This window comes from Grammomys surdaster, unplaced genomic scaffold, assembly GCF_004785775.1.
Source record: "Grammomys surdaster isolate TR1022 unplaced genomic scaffold, NIH_TR_1.0 125928, whole genome shotgun sequence".
NCBI lineage: Eukaryota > Metazoa > Chordata > Mammalia > Rodentia > Muridae > Grammomys > Grammomys surdaster.
In genome coordinates, this window is record NW_021620751.1 from 486,073 (window position 1) to 508,071 (window position 21,999).

The 21,999-nt window shown below is 36.2% G+C and overlaps 1 protein-coding gene and 1 long non-coding RNA gene across 2 annotated transcripts; one reads left to right on the forward strand and one right to left on the reverse strand.

The window, feature by feature from the left end:
• Window positions 1-5,496: 5,496 nt before the first annotated feature.
• LOC114608622 (UDP-glucuronosyltransferase 2A3) lies at window positions 5,497-19,600 on the reverse strand. The gene is made up of 6 exons (XM_028752633.1): window positions 18,854-19,600; window positions 12,359-12,507; window positions 10,658-10,789; window positions 8,949-9,036; window positions 8,344-8,563; window positions 5,497-5,932 (listed from the first exon to the last, which is right to left on the reverse strand). Exons 1-6 carry the CDS (start codon window positions 19,581-19,583, stop codon window positions 5,638-5,640), a joined length of 1,614 nt encoding a protein of 537 aa, XP_028608466.1. The 5' UTR covers window positions 19,584-19,600; the 3' UTR covers window positions 5,497-5,637.
• On the forward strand, window positions 10,168-17,455 carry LOC114608626. The gene is made up of 2 exons (XR_003709395.1): window positions 10,168-10,234; window positions 15,283-17,455. It is a non-coding gene; the product is annotated as an uncharacterized LOC114608626 (long non-coding RNA).
• Window positions 19,601-21,999: the final 2,399 nt, after the last annotated feature.

Consider the following 21,999-nt stretch of genomic DNA (forward strand, 5'->3'; position numbering starts at 1 on the left):
TGTGTGTGTGTGTGTGTGTGTGTGAGAGAGAGAGAGAGAGAGAGAGAGAGAGGCTCAAATTAATCTCAAATAAATGAAATTATCAATGAAAACTGGGCCATTGTTTAAGACAGCACAGGCATATCAGAGAACACTGTTATTAAATATACACAAATGAATTGAAATACTAGAAAGAATGAACACAATTTTGAATATAGGTTATACAAAAATTGAACCTCAGTTTTTAAACATGTATAATATGATAAGATTAGGCCCATAATAAAATATCTAAGGCTGCTGAGAAAGTAGTAATCAGTCTTCTCAAGGGATGATCTCATTATAGATTAGCTGATCCCAGGTGGTCAACTGTAAACATATATACATAGGAACAACACTGAAAACACTAAGCAGGTTTATCTATCTATCATTTTCTATCCATCCATCCATCCATCTATCTATCTATCTATCATTTATCTATTCTATTTATCTATATATATATATATCTATAAAATATATCATAGTAATAACAAATATAGAATAAGAATTAAAAATACAGTGGCAGAGACAGAAGTAGAATAAAGTTGAGACAAGAAGGAATAGGATGAAGTAAATACAGTACTCACATATGAAATTCTGCAAAATATGAAGAAACATTTACAAATATCTCAAAATAATGAAAATCAATTTGTTACTAAATTTTAATAAACATCCAAGAAAAACTAATGACATTTTCATTCAATTATAAGGAACTAAAATATTTTACTGAGAGGGAATCTTACCAAACGGAGTTTCTAAACCTGCCCCTACCTTAATCCCCAGGCACCCCCCTCTCTCTCTGTATGTATGTATATTGAACAATTTTTTAGAATTAATTCCCAGAAGAGAGTTACTGTCTTTTTCCTCATCTATTGGAAGAATTTTCTCTGACAGGGTTGAGAGATACATTACTCTATAAGTGTGGTGTCTTCAGTGTAGAGAAAATTTCTCATGTACTGTGTGGAAGCATCACCTGTCAATAAAAAGCTGAGGGCCAATGAGGAGTTCATGGAGGATTGGAAGGTAGGACATCTTCCTGACAACAGGAAAAGATAGGATGTTTAACTAAATTTGGATTGCATGTCTAATACAATGGATGCCATTGGTTCCATAGGCTTTTCCATCCACACCACAGTTCACAAATAATGACTTGGATACTGAATTACTTATGAATAAATGCCTAGGACATGAGCTTGGACTTGTTTCCTGAGTAACTCATAGCTTATTTAACCTATTTATTCTAGTTTATGTGTGCCAGAGGGTTGGTTACCACTCCTCAGTTTCATGTGTCTGTCTCCTCTGAGTCACAGGTAAAATCTTCCTGCTTCTGACTTGTGCCCAGAATTCCTATCTCTGGGAGAAATGCTGTTGACCATAGCATTTAGTTATTACAAGAGATTGATTTTTTAAGATATCATCTTATCAGACAAATAATTTTTGATTAATCATTACCACTTTATCTCATACCGATTAACATCATTTCTTCTCCACTTATGCTGAGTCACTTTCAATATAACTCATGTGTTTAACTTAAATAATTGAGCCAATGAAAATTACTCTTTCTATATGTACATAAAAAAAGGAATATTAATATAAAAACTTCAAAAGAAGATAGATATATATTATACGTGTTATTTATAGATAATATAAACATATTAAAATATGAACATGTATAGAACAGGCTCTTAGAAAAGTGGTCAGTTATATTATTAGATGTTTGCTACTTCAGCTGATGATGCATTTTCTTATACATTGAAATGATAAGAATAGGTATCTGTCATACTTATAGCACATAGTAACTGTCTTTTCTGTATCCAGTTTGTCAGATATGAATATAAAATGACGATATTTAATGAAAACCAATGGGCCCAAGATGCTGACTCTTCAGTCCAACATTTATCTAATCACAATAGAAAGAGAATCTAGGTTACTAATATGTCAGCTCTCACTCACATCTGGTTATCAGGTGAATGACCACTGAGGTGGCTGCAGATCAAGGTCCAGCTCTCAACTCACTTTTGTCAGAATTACTTTGTTCTCTTGTCCAAGTACTTTATTTCCAACTCGAAGGCTTTTCATGTGGTTACCTTAGCAGGGGTTAGTACCCAGAGGTCACTGTGGTACTCATTGTCAATATTTGGGATATAAACAAATGAAAATTTTGAAATCATTTTATTTGCTCTGCCAGTTTTAATTTTCTCTGTTTCAAAACTTGATTTGCTAAATCTCAAATGAAGACCATTACAATGTTAATCATACTCCAAGTAACTCAATACTTATCTTTATAAACATGGGACCTTGAAATGTATAAAATATTACATACTCTACATCAAGTATGTAGGAAGGAACCTATTAGTATGCCTGTAAGATTTATTATAAATAACTAACATGATCAACATATGTGTCAAATCAGAAAACTATTAGTTATAGAATATGTTCATGAAGTAGTTGGCTAAATTTCATGTATTTTTTCAAAACAAAATTGACGACTCTCTAAGCTTTGTCTCCTATCTCAAGGGGGCTTGGATATTCCTAACATTAAGCTGTAGATTTAAATTAAACATTCCTGAGATATTAAAGCCATAGAATCTTATAAACAAAGCAATTTAATTATTAGTATTCATTGTTTATCTGCAATATGATTAAAATTTTAAATAAAATAGAAGTGAATGAGTTAAAACAAATAGATATAAACAGAGTTGGAGAAAATTAGTGGATTTCCTGCTTTCCTCAGTGAGACTTGAGAGATTGCCAATAGGCATTTCCTAAATGTCCTTGAAGGAGCCCACAAATTGCATAATGGTATTAAGTTTTCTTAATATCCTCCATGAGGGGCCTCTTCATTTGTAAACTGATCTCAATTTCTCTTTCTTTCCTAATTTACATCATATCTATACTTATTGAGATGGAACTGTGTTTTCAAATGACATCTTAGTAGACAAATAGTAATTGGTTAATTATTTCCAGTTTATCTCATAGTCACTGACCTTAATTTTCTAGTCATACCATTTGACAGAAATCATGACTCAGGATTCCAGTTTCAATATTTGAGTAATGTAAAACTTACTCAATTTGAAGTTTCTAGAAAAGCATGGTAGAAAACCTCTAAGAGAAGACAGATGTAAATTACATCCATTATATTTTATATTATGTTACAGGTTGAGCTATTAAAGATAAGTGCCTGAGGCTCTACAGAGCTTCTTTTTCTAATTCCTGTTTGATAGACAATGATACTTGATGGAAATTATTTGACTCCTTTATCCAACATAGACCTAATTACTGCAGAATTTAAAAGGTAGCAATGTGACCATATCAATTGAGAATATTTTTCTGGAAAGCACGAGACTACCTATCAGTGTTGCTCCCGAAAGATGTCCAAGATTCTGTTTTTCTTTCTCAGCATTTCTATGTACCATACTCCATTTTTTTAAGAGCTGCATTTCCAAAAGCACTGCATGCCTCTTTCTTATAGTATGTTACCATAAACCATAAATATTACTGCCTAATTAGTAATATTACAGAGAGCTGCTAGGATAGATGTTCTATAGTATCTTTTTCAGAAAATACTCTTAACTTAAAATAAATTAAACTTTTGCCATACCCTACAACCAGGTTAGTAATATGGGTTACATCTATTTGAGTTGTTGGCCAAAGAGGTACCATGATAATCACCAAACATCTCAGGCTACTTCCAAGTCTATTGGTTGTTCTCCACAATCTGATAGTAATGCCTTGTTGCTGAAGACAGTGCCTACATCTCTCATTGAACAAATAAAGTTGAGATGGTGCCCTTGTAAAATAGCATTCATGGTATAGGGAGACATTCTACATGCCACCAGGAGATAAGATAATCCCAGCTACATACACTGTGATCTACAAAAGTGATTTGCCTGCATAGTATGCTTACACAATAATGTCACAAACCTTGTGTCGGTAAACCAACCATTCTTTGATGATATTTAAGGCCCAATCTAGAAGTTTGAATGTCCTTCTCTGACACTGATTGGGCAGATAAGAGACTAGATACGGCATGGGACTAGGGGAAACACAAATACTATTGTTCTGTGAAATGAAAAGAATTATGACTCCTAATGATATTCTGCTATAGTCTTAGACCAGAGTCTCAGCCATCATTAGATAATCTTCCTCTTGCATTAGATAGAGCAAATATAGGGACCCAAAACTGGGCAATATATAGAGAATGAGAGACTTTATAAGACTCATTCCTAAATGAGATGTCTTCATAAAGTCCTTTCCCTATAGACTAAAGGAACTCTGAACGAAATGGCAGAAAGATTGTAAGAATAAGAGAGGATAGATGATATCATGTAAGCAGTGTCTTCCAGGTACAATAGGACCATCACACATATGAACCCATACAGACCGTGTCAGCATGCACAGGGCCTACACAATTTCGAGCCAGATGAGGTCTAAATGCTAAGAAGGAGACACAAACTCCAATGCCTCATCAAGAAGCTATCTCCAATTAACAAATGCTGGAAAAGAAAATTGGTTTTTCTCAACAGAATATCCCAGGATATGTAAAACACAGTTATATAGCAAATAGAGAAGCAAATAAATAAATAAAATGATCTGAGGACAGAGGTCACTGATAGAGTACTTGCCTATCATATAAAAAAAGATAAAAGGAACAAAACTGAAAAACTCTGGGTTCAAACATTGGGCAAAAGAATAAATAAGTATGTAAATACTAAACTGATTATACTTACAAAGTATTGTTAACGAATAATTTAACTGCAGTGAGATCATCTACACTGGACAGTGCTCTGACATCCAACCCTACAGTTACTCCTTCTGCCACAATGTCGGCAACATTATCACATTGTTCCACAAAGGAATGACAGCCTTAGGGATGCCATGGTGGATGGCTTCATGTATGCAATTGTCTGCAGTATGAACTGCAAGAATGTTAGTTATGGGGTAGCCTAGGATCAGAATGAGGGTCTAGGAGTTAGACAGATCCCTGACAGGTTTTTGTTGGTGGTGGGTTTTTTTTTTCTATTTTAACTTTTTGAGAGAGAACAAAAATGAATTTAAGTGGGCAGTGGGGTTGGGAGAATCTAGGAGAAAATAGGGAAGGGAAAAAATGACCAAAATACGTTGTATAAAATTTCTTTTCAATAAAAATGTTTTTGAAAATGAAAAAGAATTCATGCTCTAATATCTGTAACACTAGAAAAACAGAAAAGTTCATTTTTATTAGAAAAAAGACCATCTTATAATATGTTAAATTATTGTGATGGTTCTTAGACAATATGATAGGCTTGTGACATCGACTCTAAGAGATCCTGATATACATCAATGACATTTGTATTATGTGCCTTCCCAGAGGGCTAGCATATTGTTCTTCACCACTTCATTTCTATAGAATATATTTAGAAGTCACAGCTTCCATATCTGAGGAGAGTGAGAGGAGAATGCCTACAAGATAAAAGAATGGAACACATCAGTAGTTCATAATCATGTTAAATGTTTACATTTATTTCCAGTCTGAAACAGAACAGCTTATTTGAAAACAGGTCTAATGCAGGTGGTTACAAGCTTCTTGTGGTTACAATTAGTATAACTGTCACTCAGAACTTCCCCAAACTTGCCAAATACCTAGTTCTTTTTCTTTCTGTTCTCCTTTTTCTTCCTTTCTTTCATATAAAATTTTTGACACATAAACAAACAACATTTAGTAATGATGAATGTCAGAGTCACAACACAGGCCAGCAGGAACCCTATCACATCCAGGGAGTGGTACTGAAACCAGCTGAGGTCATGCGCTGCCACACGAAGATGCTTGGCTCCTTTATGACGCATGACATATTCAATCCAGAAGACAGCTCTGTCCAGGGGCTTCACTGGCTGATCGTGGTGAATTCTTGATAACCGCATGGCATTCTCTTTATAACTAAAATATAAATGAACAGAAACTACTTTGTTGCTTGTTTATGGAACATCTGATATGTTACGCAAGCTACAAGTCATATGTAAGTTTAGAAAATACTTTCTTGGGCTTCCTTGGTTTCGGAGATCTTCAGGAGTTTAAAGGAAATATTGTGGAAGCAATCTGTTCCTAAGACAATGTGATCAAATGCAGATGTAAAAAAAAAAAAGTAACATCTAGTATTAAATCAATACTCTCATCTTTCTAAAAGAATTGTGATATCAAGGAATTATAGTGCCCAAGACAGTTTAAGATAAAGATGGGGGACACACACGTATATATGACCACTAGCATCTAGGTCATTTACGTTACTGATGCAGAGAACAGGCAATCAGCATAAGTCAGTCATTTTAGAGCTTAAAGATCTTTCACTCCATAATGTGTTGGGGGCCCAGTGTTTCTTGTACTCATACAAAGCACTAAAAGAACTAGGAATGTTAGTTACACAGGGGAGTGTCCTCCAGAGAGGAGATAAAATCAAATACCTGAATTCCATCCAGAAAACTAAGAGTGGAGATTGCTAACAACCTGGTGACTCTTTTGGTATCTGTAGTGACAGATCTCACCTTAGTGCCTCAGAATGATTATTTCAGACACTGCCCTCCTTGGATCATTACTCCTCCTTAGGGTTGAAGTCACATATACATTGTGGCCTGCTGACTTCTATGCTATTGGACAGAAACAACACTGGATTCTAGGCCTTTTATCTATAGAACCCACACTCACTGTAATTTCCTGTTGTGGATATGCCTTGCTCTTGGTTCAGTGTAAAAACAAAATAGAATATTAGAACTGAAAAAGGCAAAAGACTTATTTATTTCACTGAACTTCAGACAGAGTCAAAATATAGTTTCACAGGGTCATCCAGCTGAAGTTTAAACAAATTGTATTGGTGACAAAATACTAATATTGCAAAGTTTTTTACCAACAAGATATTTTTTGCTCACACTTAGAGATTAAATTTCAAATTTACGTATATTTCTTAAAAAACATTGTGAGTCTAAACTTTAAGTTTCTTGTCTTATAAGCAAGGTAAGACCATGCGCAATTAGTTTCACATTTTAGTCACTAAATGTTTAGGCATAAAACTCTTAAAACATCCTGACTAATTAATACAATTATCACATGTACAATTATAATGTACCCTCTTTTGCTTCTTTTCCTTATCTTTCCATGTAAAGTGTACATGATGGTACGCACACATGGAGCGGTCAGAGGCTATGTTTTAGTCCTTAAATTCTATCTTATTTAAGAAGGATCTGTAGCTCATTAGTGTGCACACCAGCCTAGAGGGTCTGCTTTTATGGATTCTCCTGTCTCTACTTCTCCTTTCTCTCTAGAAGTTCAGGGACTACAGACAAATCGAGAACACTGAGGATCTGAACTCAGGTCTACACAGGTGCACAGCAACAACTTACACCATGCCCCCTTCCCAACTCCCTATTGAAATTTTTAGTTGTCTTATAGAATCAGATAATGGAATAAAAACACTATGCCGTATGTTCTCAGGTAATCTTAGAAGCACTATGTGGCTTAGTACTAACATCAAGTTATTATAAGTTAAATACTATTTTAGTCTGTACATATTCAAGCACACACACACACACACATACACACACGCGCGAGCTCTCTAAAATTATTTATGTCATTATTTCTTTTATACATCAATCAAACGGACTTAGTGGCTGCTGTATACATTAATGTTTAAAATAATCATTAAATTCAGCCACTCTGACAGTTAATCAAATGAACCAAATTGTCATCAGGTAAAAACTTGGTAAAAGTCTAATGCAAAATCTATGTCAACATTTATGCAAAAAAAAAGTAGCTTATTCTAAGAAATATCGATTAACCCTAATATTATCTCCTAAAATATATCTTTCTAACAGCCAAAATATCATGCCACACTTATTCAGAAACAACTATTACATAATAGCAATTGTTGTTAAACACAACAACGCTATATATTATTTTTGAAAAATAATATTGAGTATGTTATCAGTTCCATCCTGTATTTAAACAATGCATCTTTGTGTTTATATATTTATTTCTTAACCTGAAACTGCAAGTGAATTTATGTGATCATACTATATTTTACAAACATAGATTCGTACAAATCTTCAAGCAAATATTTTTCCCAGTTTCAGGAACTGACTCCAGTAGAAAAGAAATGGGGAAAAAATGTTTCCCTCTCTCTCTCTCTCTCTCTCTCTCTCTCTCTCTCTCTCTCTCTCTCTCTCTCTCTCTCCCTTTTTTTGCATTTGTTTTATGTTATTCTGTTTGAAAATAAGACAAATATAAAATATAAAACATTGGAAAATATCCAGAATGACCTAACCAATGGCTGGCAGGGCTTTCCACGCTGTAATACTTACGAAGGCTCATTAATGACTGCTCTCAAGGCACTGAGAAACTCTGAGCTTGTCATCTTGTTGATTTTGACTCTTACGGCTGCTCCCTTGGCCTCCATGTGAGCGATGTTGTCAGGCTGATCACCGAGCATAGGAACCCCAACCATAGGAACCCCGTGGTAAATGGCTTCGTAAATTCCATTTGTTCCACCGTGTGTAATGAAAGCTCTGGTTTTAGGGTGTCCTGTTTGAGGGGCAGAGTGACAAGTCAGTGTGGATTTTAAGCTATCATATTGGCAGACAAATGCATAGTGTGAGTCACTGAAGAAGGTAATGCTTCCTCCAAAGGTTGGGAACATGGGACATTGGTTCCCTAGAATTAACCCCTTCTTCTCTGAGTAATAATCACTGGGGCGATCATATCTGATGACCACTGCTTCTCAGCAGTCTCAACTGAGCATGCTCTTTTGCGAACCAAAACCAAACCAAAACAAAACTAACTTAATGAAAACCTATTTCAGTTTGTCTCCACAGTAGAAGAGACATATGAAAATTTAAATTATTCAATATTATCAACCGACTTGATGTCAGTTGCCTGACTCTGGAGCTTTTCTCACCCAAGTTCTTACCAAGCAGATCGTTCTGGGGAATCCAATTAAAAAGTCGAGTATTGGATCCTAATGTGGCTGGCTTCTTGCCTGAGTATCTCCACAAAACCTGTTGAAGATAATGCAGTAATTTTGTAGTTTAAAAACATACAACGAGGCTGTATAACGGCTACAGGGTTATTTCCAATGAACATAGCCTATACTTATTAGGTGAGACTTGAGAAGATAGTATATTTGTAGCAACTTGGAAAAATTAAGAGATACAGTAAACTTATTCGTACCCACTTCCTCGAAACAGCGTCCAGTAATAGTTACCACCTTGATCTTTACTATGGGAAAGCTGGCAGAATAAGAATGTACATGAAGAACTACTTTAATTAATCAGAATATTGGGTTCTGAACACGAATGTCTCACACGTTTATTTCACACGATCTAGTCATCCTAATCATCATGTTTGAAATGTATCCTTTTTCCAAAAATATAACTAGGCTTAATGCTTGTGGTAAATTTACTTCCTATTTATGTGACTATTTTCTTCTTTCCCTTCACATGTTTTTCTTATTTGACTCTGTGTCTTCCCTTCTCTTTTTGTTTCTGCTTCTGTCCTTTCCTCTTCATCCCTCTCTGGTCTCTCTCTATCTCTCTGTCTCTGTCTCTGTTTCTCTGTCTTTCTCTCCCTCTCTCCCTCCCTCTCTCTTTTTCTCTCCCTCTCTCCCTTCCTCCCTCTCTCTCTGTCTCTCTCTGTTTCTCTCTGTGTGTTTTTCTCTGCTTCTATATTAGTTAATTGATTAACAATTAACATTTTGCTGCATGATGTTTTCTGTGGAGTGAAAAAATTTCGTATCACTAAAAGGTAAAATATTGTAGAAGAACACTGTAGAAATAAACCCTAGTTTTAAGAAGTGTTGTTAGCATACTTCATATAATTTTATGTACTTAGTCTAGCATATAAAGAATCTCATCACATCGTATAAATAAAAGTATATAGCAAATATAGAATTCTATTTATTAAATTTATAAAATTTATTAAATGTAAATTGGAAAATTAATATTTTGACAATATTGGAAGTCTGTATTTTAAAGTATAGAATATTCAATTTGGAAAGAATCAGAGACCCTAGGTTTCTAATTGCCATGAAGTATGCTTTGGTAAAATATTAATAAAATTTATAGTTTTTATTCTTAAGTCTTGTTTCTCTCTGTTGTATGTGTAACCTTTCCCTTCCTGTGGACCACTTTGCTAATCCATGGTCGAAGTCTTGCTAACACTCAGTGCCAGCCACAGGATTTCAAGTTCTCTATGAAGGTTTGTGCCTAGTCTTATTGTAATTTATTATGCCATTTTTGGTTGATATCCCTGGGAGGTCTGCTCTCCTTTTGAAGAGAAATGGGAAGGATGTAGGAGTGAGGGGAGGTGACGGGGTGGACTCCATGGAGGTAGGGGAAACCGCGGTCAGGATGTAATATATAAAGGAAGAATAAAAGAAATACAAACCTGAAAGACCATAAAACACGATTTCCCCAAGACCTAAGAGTTAGCAGGAAAATGACCAAATGTGGCTAAAACCAGCACTTGTATGTTCTATCAATATTTACTGAAAGCTGATGTCAGTTCTGCTCACTAAGTAACAGATTTCAGCTTCCATCTGTAAAGAACCCTGACAGCTTTTCTCTGGGCTCCACTCTAAGCTGCTCTGCTCCCCTGGATCTCACAAGGGGATGTACCAACCTTCTGGGGAATCTGGGCAAGGGCAGAAGCAATGAGGTTGGCTTTCTCTTCCGTCAGGTTTTTGACCATTGACCCCAGCGAAAACACTACTATACCATGTTCTCCAGAGCTCTGAACAAATTCTTCCATTTCCTGCAAACATAACATTCTTTTTAATAAAAACATGCACCATCCTGTCACACAGGTACCTGCCTTTAATCCAGGTACTCTAGAAGCAGAGGAAGGCAGATCTCTGTGAGTTCAAGGAAGGCCTGGTTTACACAGTAAGTTCCAGGCACACACATAGAAGAAACAGACACTGACAGACAGACAGACACAGATAGAGACACCCATACTACCTAAATAATGTTGGATTTATATTTGAGCAAGTGTTAGTTTTTCCATATTTTATATACCCAAAACTGGTGAAAGTCATTACTGAAATTTATTTGGTCAAAGTCTATTTTGTTAAAAGACATGAATTTGAATGAAGCCTCCCCACATTCTCATGAAAAAATAAAATCTAGTCAGTTTTGTGGAGCTTTGTATATGCAGAGACACTAGTAAGTGAAATCTAACAGTGTAGTGTGCATTTCACTTAGAAAGCAACGTATATGTATTGTATCTATCTATATATCATTTAGGTATTGATTCATAAAATCTTATACAGCAGTATTCAGCTAAGCTTGGTGACAGATATAGCTTATAAGAAAAGCATATTTGGATTACTAAAATAAAGTTTAGATTTAAATAATCTCTTTACAGCCTGTACAGGAATCCAGAACTCCCCAGGAAACACCATGTAATCTTCAATCTTATGAAAATTCTATTAAATGTGTATTTGTCTCTTCATTCTCAACTGATAAAGTTCTCTTTCCTACTCTGTTCACCTATTATCTTCTCTTTCTCAGCGATTTTCATTTCAGCATACCCGACATTCACTTTTTTCTATACAAGGTCTAAGAAAAAATATATTATTTTCTTTTTTACTTCATAAACACCTGGCTTTATACTCATAGAGGCCCCATATGTTATCTGAATTTCTCAACTTACACCAAAGCCTTATTGTTTAGACTTCTTAAAAGTTTTCTTCAGTGAAATAGTAAATCTTTGGTTCTTTACCGTATCTAGTTGAAAGGCAAACTCATCATTGTCAACTCTGGCTAATTTTTCTACCAGTTATTACAACACTGAAGGTCAGCATGCCCGTTAACACCTGATCCTAATCTGAGTTGCCCTGATTCTGAAGGCCTTCCACACTTGCTTTCATTGACTGATTAAATCCTAAAAATTTGGCAAGTTCTCTGATGAAAGCATCTTCTGCTCTCAAGCTGTTGGGCACAAAAATCTCTTCACAGGTTTGTCAGGTGCATAATAAAGGCTGTAGGCGGGCTAGAGAGATGGCTCAGCTGTTAAAGGCTATGCTCACAGTTAAAGGCTCTTTTGTGTTCTTGGTGGCTCTTTTTTTCCTCACAATACAGGCACAGAGATATTTTTAATACATCACCCCCACATCTTATTCTCAATCCTAAATTCTTTAGTAAAATTTGGAAGATCCAACAAGTTTCATCTAAGAGTAACTATGATGATGAAAGGAAATTCTCATGTAGATAGAACACTAGATAGTAATAATATCTTTGCTACTGAAGTTATTAACCTTAAAGGAAAAAAATCAGCTTTTGTATCACAAAATAATTAAGATCGTCTCTGTCATAAACCTACCTTAGGTAAAGGCTTGGCAGGTTTGCAGTGCAGTCCTCCCACAAACTCAAAATTTGGTAAATATGGACGAGGAAATTCAACATCCCAGTATGTTCGGATTAGCCAAATCTCAGCTTTCCCCACAGTTTCACAGAATGTGGTGGGTCTTCCTTGAAAACATACAGAAGGTTGAGAGAACAAAATCAGCACTCAGGTTTGCTATGGGGAAAAAATATGCACCATAAGAAGGCTGGAGTTCAGTGGCTGGTTTCTGTCAGTTTGACACAAATATAGACATAGTTGGGAAGAGCAAATAAATACCTATATCAAATTGGCCTCTAGGAAAACCCTTAGGATTTATTCTTGATTGATGATTATTGTGGCAGAGCCCTGCTCACTGTGGAGGCTTTATCACTACTGGGAAGAAAGACCTAGAGGATATACGGAAGTGGGCTGAGCAAGCCCTTAGTAGCAAGACATTAAGCACTGTTCCATCCTGACTTCTGCTTCAGTCATTGCCTCGAGGCAATGCTCCCCTCAAAAGACTGTGACCCAGGATATGTAAGCCAAATAAACCCTTTCCTTTCCAAATTTCTTTTGATCATGATGTTTCATCACACAATAGAATAGTTTGTGTGTGTGTGTGTGTGTGTGTGTGTACATTTGTGTAGTCTAAATGAAGTTAAATCAAATGGAGTTATAATGGTCCCCCAAAGGGCCATAGACTCATAAAAACACCAGTGCCAGGAATGAGAAATCTCCTTTTGGGTTATTAGAACCAATGTATAAAGCCTATGAATGACAATGTCTAGCTTACAAGATATCCCCAATAATGCAATAATGACACTTTTATTAGTTGATAATCACTGTGTAGTTGGACTTAAGACCCTTTCAGTAACAGAGAATTTAGATCTTATGTTACAAGCCTAGCCAACTGTTCATGGCTAGCGAGGTCAACCAGAGGAAAATCTCTTACTGCTACGTTGTTGAACCTGTATAATTTCTAGTTGCATTCTGGGTATTTATTCCTCTATCTACAGATAAATGTCATTTCCACCTCTCAGAAAATAAACATATTTTTCAGCAGAGGAATATTACAGTAATCTACTTCCAGTCAAAGTGTAGATATTAATAGACCTTTGGGCCCGACACCAATTGGTACATTACAACTACCACACGCTTTACTGCTCAGGGAACTTCATAGAAGAAAAGACAAATATTGTGAGAACCAGAGGACCAAGACCCTTGCTCTAAAATAGTGTCTTTTTTATACAACAAGGAAGATGGACCAATTAAATTTCAATATTTGCTCATCTGAAGAACAACTGCATGATGACAACACCAGTTGATAAGCCAATATGGATGGGAAAAAAATCTCACATGACCCATTCTAAAATGAAAGCCAAGAGAGACAATCAGTCTTCTCTAGGGATAAACTCCCATGTATATCATCCCCTACCAATTGGTCAGCCCTAAACACATAAATATATGAGCAATACTAAATGTACTAAGTGGGTTACTCATGGTATATGTGTGTGTACATATGTATGTATGTATTTATATATGAATCAAAAATAATTTTAATACAAGAGGCCAGGAATTTGGAGGGAGTAGGGGTGTCATCAGAAGAGTCAGAGGAGGCACATATGATAGACTTGCTCTAAATACTGTAGTCTTATAAGAAATTCTCAAAATAAAAACAATTAAATTAAAAAATTAAATAATAAGTTTGTTCATTCCAGTGTTGTATATTCAGAAATTTTTTTTTTTGCTTAGTGATTATTAAGAATTACAGAATCTGGAATCTTTAATGAGCAAAAACTGATGATACTTATCTAGCATTTTTCTGTATTGTGAATTGCATTCTCTCCACTAGGAAAGAAATATATAATCTTACAAAGGACAAGTCACAGAGCAGAGTTCATTGAAAGGATGAAGTTTGGAGTGAGTCTCAACATCTTATGCCAGTCCCCCATTTGCTAGGGTTTGAATGGAAAGCATCTTGCAGAAATGGAATGTAGATGTGTTCTGTCCTTTCTTTTCCTTTCTTTCACTCCTTCTTTCCTTCTTTCCTTCTTTCTTTCCTTATTTCTTCCTTCCTTCCTTTCTTCCTTTCTTTCTTTCTTTCTTTCTTTCTTTCTTTCTTTCTTTCACTTCCCTCTGCATTCCAACTACAAAACCTCTGACTCAGAAACCTATTATTACGAAGCCAGCCTGCCATTGTTCCCTCTGTGTAATCTTCAAAGACCTACCTGCTTGTGGATTTTTATCTCTTAATAATGCTATCTTATACATTTTTATAGTTTTTGAGCTTAAAAGCTGTTTACCCAGAAGAGTTAATAGCAGTATCAGCTCCCAAGTTTGTGATGAATTTCTGGCTTGTCATTTTGCTGTTCAAATAGATACATTTTCTCTGGTTAAGAAAACTGGGTATGTCCTGGGTGTTGGATTTTCAACAGACTCCACAACATCCATCTGGTAACTCAGATCCTACTAGTGGCAGATACCTTGACTTGTGTATACTTTTTCTTACAGTGTCTCTCATTGATAGATACTAAAAAGAAGAAAATTTGTACACTAAAAGAACTATAAACTTCAGATCATCCAATCTCCACAGATTGTTATTCAGTCTGCTGCCAAAACATTAAAATGTCTTTGTATGCTGTGCCATTAGAGTGAGATTGTTTGATACACCAATATTGATTCACTTACTAATTGAATTTTTTTTCTAGAACTTTCCAAGTTCCTTTGAAAGTTACAAAGTGTGAGAGAAGTAGGTCTATAGTCTACCTACTGCATTACAATATATTCAATTAAGGCATCTACATTACTCCATTGCAGTAAGCAGGTATCATTACAAAAAGGCACAGAAGGTTCCAGAGTTGAAAAACAGATTCTGATAGAGCCAGAACATTCACACTGTGTTTTTGCCCTCCAACTTTTAGGATAACCTGAATATTCAACTAATGATACCATCTGCAGATCAAATTACATCATTCCTGTTGAGAACGCCTTCAGTCAAAGGCAAATTCAAAGTAAGAGACCAAATAGAAGGCACAAACATGAGTGTATATAACGACAGTCATCTTCCTTTTTGACAAGCACACCAAAAATACACACATTCAACAAATGGTGAGAGAACTGAGTGTGAGAAGAGTGGAATTAACCTGTATCTATTACCTTTGTACAAAGTCATCTCCAAATGCATCAAAGATCTCAACATGAAAATTACAAAACTTGAAACTATTAGGAAAAAAAAAACAGGCCAAATCCTACAAAGATAAGCACAGAAAGTTAAGCACTTCAGTTGACAAAAGAGACCTGAAAAATAAAAAGGAGAGGAAGAATCTGAGTGGAGGGGAAGCCATGAATGTGGATTTGGAATAGTTTACAGCTATACATCTCGGTAACAATAATATGTAGAATATAAAAGAAAATCTATCAAGGAAACAAGCAAAGCAAATAAAACTGAGTGCTGGACGTGGAATGAGACTTCTCCAAAGAAACACAAATCCATCATAGGAATATCTTTAAAAGTGCTTGGCATCCTTAGCAACTAAAAAAAGTGAAAGTTAAAACTATTTTGCTTTCATCCTTATCCCAGGTGCAAAGGCTAAGATCAAGAAACAACTGACAGCAAATGAAAGTAGTGATAGGGAAACATTAATTTATAAGCTTACTCAAAACTACCTAAGATGTATTTGCACACAGATATATGCATGTAATTATGCCACAAAGCACACAATGTGATAATGCCCCCCAGCTCCTGCAAGAATCAGAGATTATCTAACCAAAATCCCATGGAACACCTCTTTCAAGTTGCTTGTCCAGGAAAGTCCAGGAGATGCCCAACACAGCATGAGTTGTTGCTATTGCCCTTAGGTACTCACAGAATCTGAAAAGCCCTTTTGATAGAGAGATGCTACAATTCTGAAACAGAATGTAAAGAAGAATGAAACAGAATGTAAAGAATGAAACAGAAAAGAAATCCAACTGGAACTGACCTCAAATCATCCTTTCTGAGGGCTCGCTCTCACAGAAGCTATATAAGCCACCTCAGGAGAGTAAATCAATCAACCAATTGTCCTACCAGATGTAAAACTTAAATAAAATGAAAGTTCACTGATGTTTTTTAATTACAGGGAAAATAGTGACAAACTTTGGTGTCATATATGAAGATTTGTGCTTCTCTCAGTGTGACCTTGCTGTATGACTAAGTGTCACTCATGACTCGAACAGCAGAGGTCCTCATCAGTTTACCTTGGATCTTTGTGTGTCATTTTGTCACAGCAACCCCAGTAGAATCTGTGTGACAAGTTGCACAGACTGAGGTGAAAACTTCAAAAGAAGGAGACCTCCTGGAACCAGTTGTGGAACTCTTGGCTGGAGCAAAATATTGAGCCATAGTTCTCATGGCACTTTATCTGTTTTACTTATTTTTTTATTCTTTTTCTTATTTCCAAGATGTTCCTGATAGCCTAGGCTAAGATCTTAAGCAAGAAAAATGTGTAAGAAACCATCCCTTGAGATGGGGTCACTAACCATGACCTTATCTCTGGGAAAACCAGTGTTTTACTTCATAAATCATTTATAAAATTACATAATAGTATTGTGATAGATAAAAACTTTCCCAATAATAAAATTTCATATGGCTGCATGTGTGTCATCAGAAGTGGACTTTGATATATGGTAAAGAAAGCCTTAAATAAAAAGAATTAAAATAGTTTAAATTTATGCTTTGAAGATTTACAAAAAAAATCAGGCACTAGATATTAAACAATGACTAACCATAAAAATTTATTAACCTGCTCTTGTATATATGCCGCTAGCCTTGGATAACTGTACCACTGAATACACCCTTTCAGAGTTGTAATACTAGGCTGATTCTTATTGTGCCAAATAGCAATGATGTTAACAGTTCTATCCATGATTACTGAATACACTTTTTCGGAGTTGTAATACTTGGATGATTTTTGTGCTTTATTGTGTCAAATGAGAGTATCTGTCCTATTCCTGATTGTTTCACTGAATACATCTTTTCAGAGTTGTAATACTTGTTTTTTTATGTATTAAAACCCTTGCTTGAGAGCTGCAAAATACACTCACATTCATACTGCATCTGTGTTTGTTTCTGTTTGTCATCGCTGAATCCTCACTTATCTAGCCTTCGAGGACCTCGTCCCAGGGACAACCATACCTGACTGGGGTGGTCCATGGCACTATTTATCTCTGATTATCATTGTCATTCACATTGTGAATGTGATATCACATTGTCCCCCTTCACACTGTCACAACACAGTGTCTCCATTCAAAGTCATGGTGAAAAGTTTGTTAGAGTACTTTATATTTCCAACCAAATACTCACATGAGGAAATATGGAGACAAAATGTGGGGCAGAGACTGAAGGAAAGGCCATCCAGAGACTGCCCCACCTGAAGATTCATCCCATATACAGTCGCCAAACCCAGACACTATTATGGATGCCAAGAAGTGCATGCTGGCAGGAGCCTGATATAGCTGTCTCCCGAGAGGCTCTGCTAGAGCCTGACAAATACAGAGGCAGATGCTCACTTCCAGCCATTGTACTGAGCACGGGGTCCTCAATGGAGGAGTTAGAGAAAGAACTGAAGGATCTGAAGGGTTTTGCAATCCCTTAGGAAGAACAACAATGTCAACCAACCAGGCCCCCCCAGAGCTCCCAGGGACTAGATCACCAACCAAAGAGTACACATGAGGGACCTATGGCTCCAGCTGCATATGTAGCAGAGGATAACCTTGTTGGGCATCAATGGGAGGAGTGGCCCTTGGTCCTATGAAGGCTCAATGCCCCAGTGTAGGGGGATGCCAATGAAGGGAGGTGGTATTGAGTGAGTGGGTGGGTGGAAGAACACCCTAATAGAAGCAGTGACAGGGGGATAGGATAGGGAGATTGGGGGAATGCCTGAAAAGGGAATAACATTTGAAATATAAGCAAAGAAAATGTATAATAAAAAAGAATCTTAATGATACATTAAATACCAAACAGAAAGACATGGTGATTGCAAGAAAATATTTAATAATTTAATTCTTGATTGTGCTGTACTGCCAAGGATGCTTTAACCACAGTCTTTCATGACTCATCCTCAATGTGCAACATGTATAAAAACATAGGTGCCTCAACTGGCAAAAGAATGGTACAAATTTAAGACTAATAATCGGTAGTTGCAAATAATTTTAGAATAAAATTCAGAAGCAATGCGTTGCATATTGAGTATTTTTCATCATAAAATTACCTTATATTTCATATTATTACTGGCACAAAAGGTTTTTTTATTTTTTCAGCAGTTGTATTGTTTACCAACAAGAGATCTATAGGTTTTTAAAATATACATTCCACATCCTAGAATTAATTGTCTTCTTGTATCTAACAAAACAAATCATGTTGTATTCCATTGATATTTATCTGTGTATCACTTCTCTTTGAACTGATAATGAGCTACTAAATTTCAAAATACTACTAAATAGTTAATCTCTTACCTAGAGTTTCACTGTAAAACTTATCCCAGAACGCAAAGTCATATTGCTGGAGCCAATACTCAAAAAACAATGAAAGCATTGTATTCTTCAACCTCTCTGTAAAGGTCATATTGTCTGTTAATTCACTCATGACAACTGGTACATATGAAAGTGGAACTGGAAGCTGGCCACAGTGTTTCTCCATGAAGTAGCCCATGCTGAACCTCAGTGTGTTTACAAAAGGGACCTGAAGCACTTCAGCCACCAGCTCTCCACAGGGAATGACAGGGTCTATAACCACTACGTCATATTTAGCATCCTGTAGCTTGTTCATGAATGTCTGGTTGTACAACACATTCCTACAAATATCTTCAAAAACTCCAGTCAGTTGAAGGAAGAAATCTTGCAATGTTCTTGCTGCTTTCCACAGTGACAGGTTTGGAATGACATTCACAGCTAGATTAACCATTTCATTTAGACTCTTCTCAGCAATCTCACTTTCATGTAGCACAGGGATATTCTCAAAGTGCAGTGGAGAAAGTTTACTCTGATCTATGATGATACTGGAGTATTTCAGGACTGTTACCTCATGTCCTCTTGCTGCGAGCTCCTCGAGGATGGTTTTTAGATTCAGCCAGTGGCTCATATCACAGGGCCACACAAGGACCTTGCTGCAGAAGCCACAGCCAGCCCAGCAAAGCTGCAGCAGAAAAACTGCCACAACCCACTTTTCAGAAACCATGATGTGCATTTCCAAGCCGTTCCGCGAAGATTGAGGGTTTGTTCAGTTGAGTAACAGTTTTGATATAAAATAAATTAAATATTAACTTTTAAACTTACAAAATCACCCAGGTTAAGAGAGTTCTGTCCAATAACACACCCATAGGTTATTGTTTTATACATTACAAATATTTACTTATGAAGAACTGGATCTTCTTAATAATTTTAATCTTCTTGTTTAATAATTTTATCTTAAGCTTATTAAAAATTATGACAAAATGTGATCTTTTAAAATTAATAATGGAATGATAGCAGATGTACCAGCTGAGAATCAAGAAGAAAGCTAGATAAAGACTACTAAGGAAGGTGAATAGGAGAACATAAACTTAAGAGAAACGATGCTGGAATTATGACTACTGGCGTTGAGAGTTCTCAGTTCAGTGTCTCAATCACAAAATGTCCAAAAAGAAACTAAGTCCAAATAGGAGGCTCTGTAGAATGTTGAGTTCTGTGCTATGAGTGAGTTTATTTTAAATCTCTATGAAAATGTGTCAGGAGAATATAATCATGGTCTGTGAATGGAACCGTAGGGTTAGAATTCTTATGACTGATGCAAAGTGAGTTAATTGGCATTAAAAATGTGTCACAGAAATTGTATAACTAACCAACCAATGACTGCCCCAACTTGAGACCCATGTCATGATAGGGACTCCATTCTTGATAGTGCCTGGAGGGCCTGGAACCAGAGACAGGATAGCCTAGAGACCTAGGATAGAATGAAACACCACTGACAAAAAAAAGTCATTGAAATGATTCCTAATAAAATGAATATAATGCTATATTCATAGATTGTTGCCTAGCCCAATTGTCATCAGAGAAGCTCCACCCCACAACTGATGGAAACAAATGCAGAGACTTATGGTCAAACATTAGGGGGAGCTTAGAGAATCCTGTGGAAGAGGGGGAGAAAGGACTGTAGTAGCCAGAGGTCAATGACAGACAAGAAAACCCACAGAATCAACTAACCAGGGCCTATAGGAGCTCACAGTGACTGAACCACCAACCAAGGAGCCTGCATGGGACTGACCTAGGCCCTCTGTACATATGTTACAGTTTTGTATCTTCATCTTCTTGTGGGGGTCCTGACAGAGAGAGCAGAAGCTGTCTCTAACACTTTTCTCTTTATGGGTTGCCTCATCTAGCCTTAATAGGAGAGGAGATGTCTAGTCTTAGTGCAACTAGATAGGCTAGTTGATATTCATGGGATGCCCTCCCTTTTCTAAAGAGAAATGGAGAAGGAGTAAAGGAGGTAGGGAAGGGAGGTTTTGGAGGGGGGAGAGAGGAAAGAAGGGAGGGGAAACTGTGGACAGTTGTGAAAAAAAGAAAAGTTCAGAACCCGAGGAATCAAAGTGAGGTAATGTCTGTAGCAAAGACATGAAGGGAAAGGAAGAATAACAACGGCTAGGAGAAAGTAAGGATGCAACAATATTTCAGCTAAATCTTTAAGGATGAGCACTTTATGAAGTGGAAAAGTACTATTTTATCTTAAAGAGAATAGTAATCCATATGCTACTGTATAGTATGACCTATTAAGATTTATATTCTGTCACAACATTTGATGAGAACTGGCTTATTAAAATTTCAAAGTTCTGGAACTGGAGGAGGGAGGGCTCAGAGGTAAATAGAGCTTAAGATTTTGCAGAGGATTCTAGTTAGTTTCCTAGAACCATTGTTTGGTGTCAGAAGGATGTCTGAAATAGTAGCTAGAGGAAAGCTGATACTTCAAGTCTCTGCAGACATTATACCTAATTGTAGATACCCACCCACAGGCAGAGAGAGAGAGAGAGAGAGAGAGAGAGAGAGAGAGAGAGAGAGAGAGAGATCTTTTCTGCTTTTTTTCAAACTGCTTTTGAAGTTTTGATTTGCGAACATTGTGTCCTAGAATATATTCATTTATAACTCAAAGTCAAATTAGCAGCAAAGTCAATGAATTCCCTGAAATTACAAAGGTATGGTTTGTTTGCACAGTGGTTAGTAGTTTCGCATTAAAAGCCCTCTCCAAAAGGTCAGAAACAAGTCACAATAGATGAAAGGTTTAACAAGTGCTTTAAGAAAATATTAACGTTGTTATCTTAGTGAGCAAAGTCTGTGAAATAAAATTAATGCCACAGAGGCAATAAAAACCTTTTTATAAAATCTGCCAAGTTTTGTGATGATATGTAAATTTGAAGCGAAGAAGGTACAGTGGTGGATAATAATTATTTGTAGTTTTTTTTTGAACTGATACCCAGATATAGGTGTTATTAAAAAATTCAAAGTTTTCGATTTGAGGGAAAACTGAAGTCTAGCTCTGGCTATGTAGTAAGATTTACTTAAATAAATTTAAAAGCGTAAGCGGTTTTAAGAAGTCTTCTGATTGGCTTATATAGTTGAAAGTTTGGTAACCA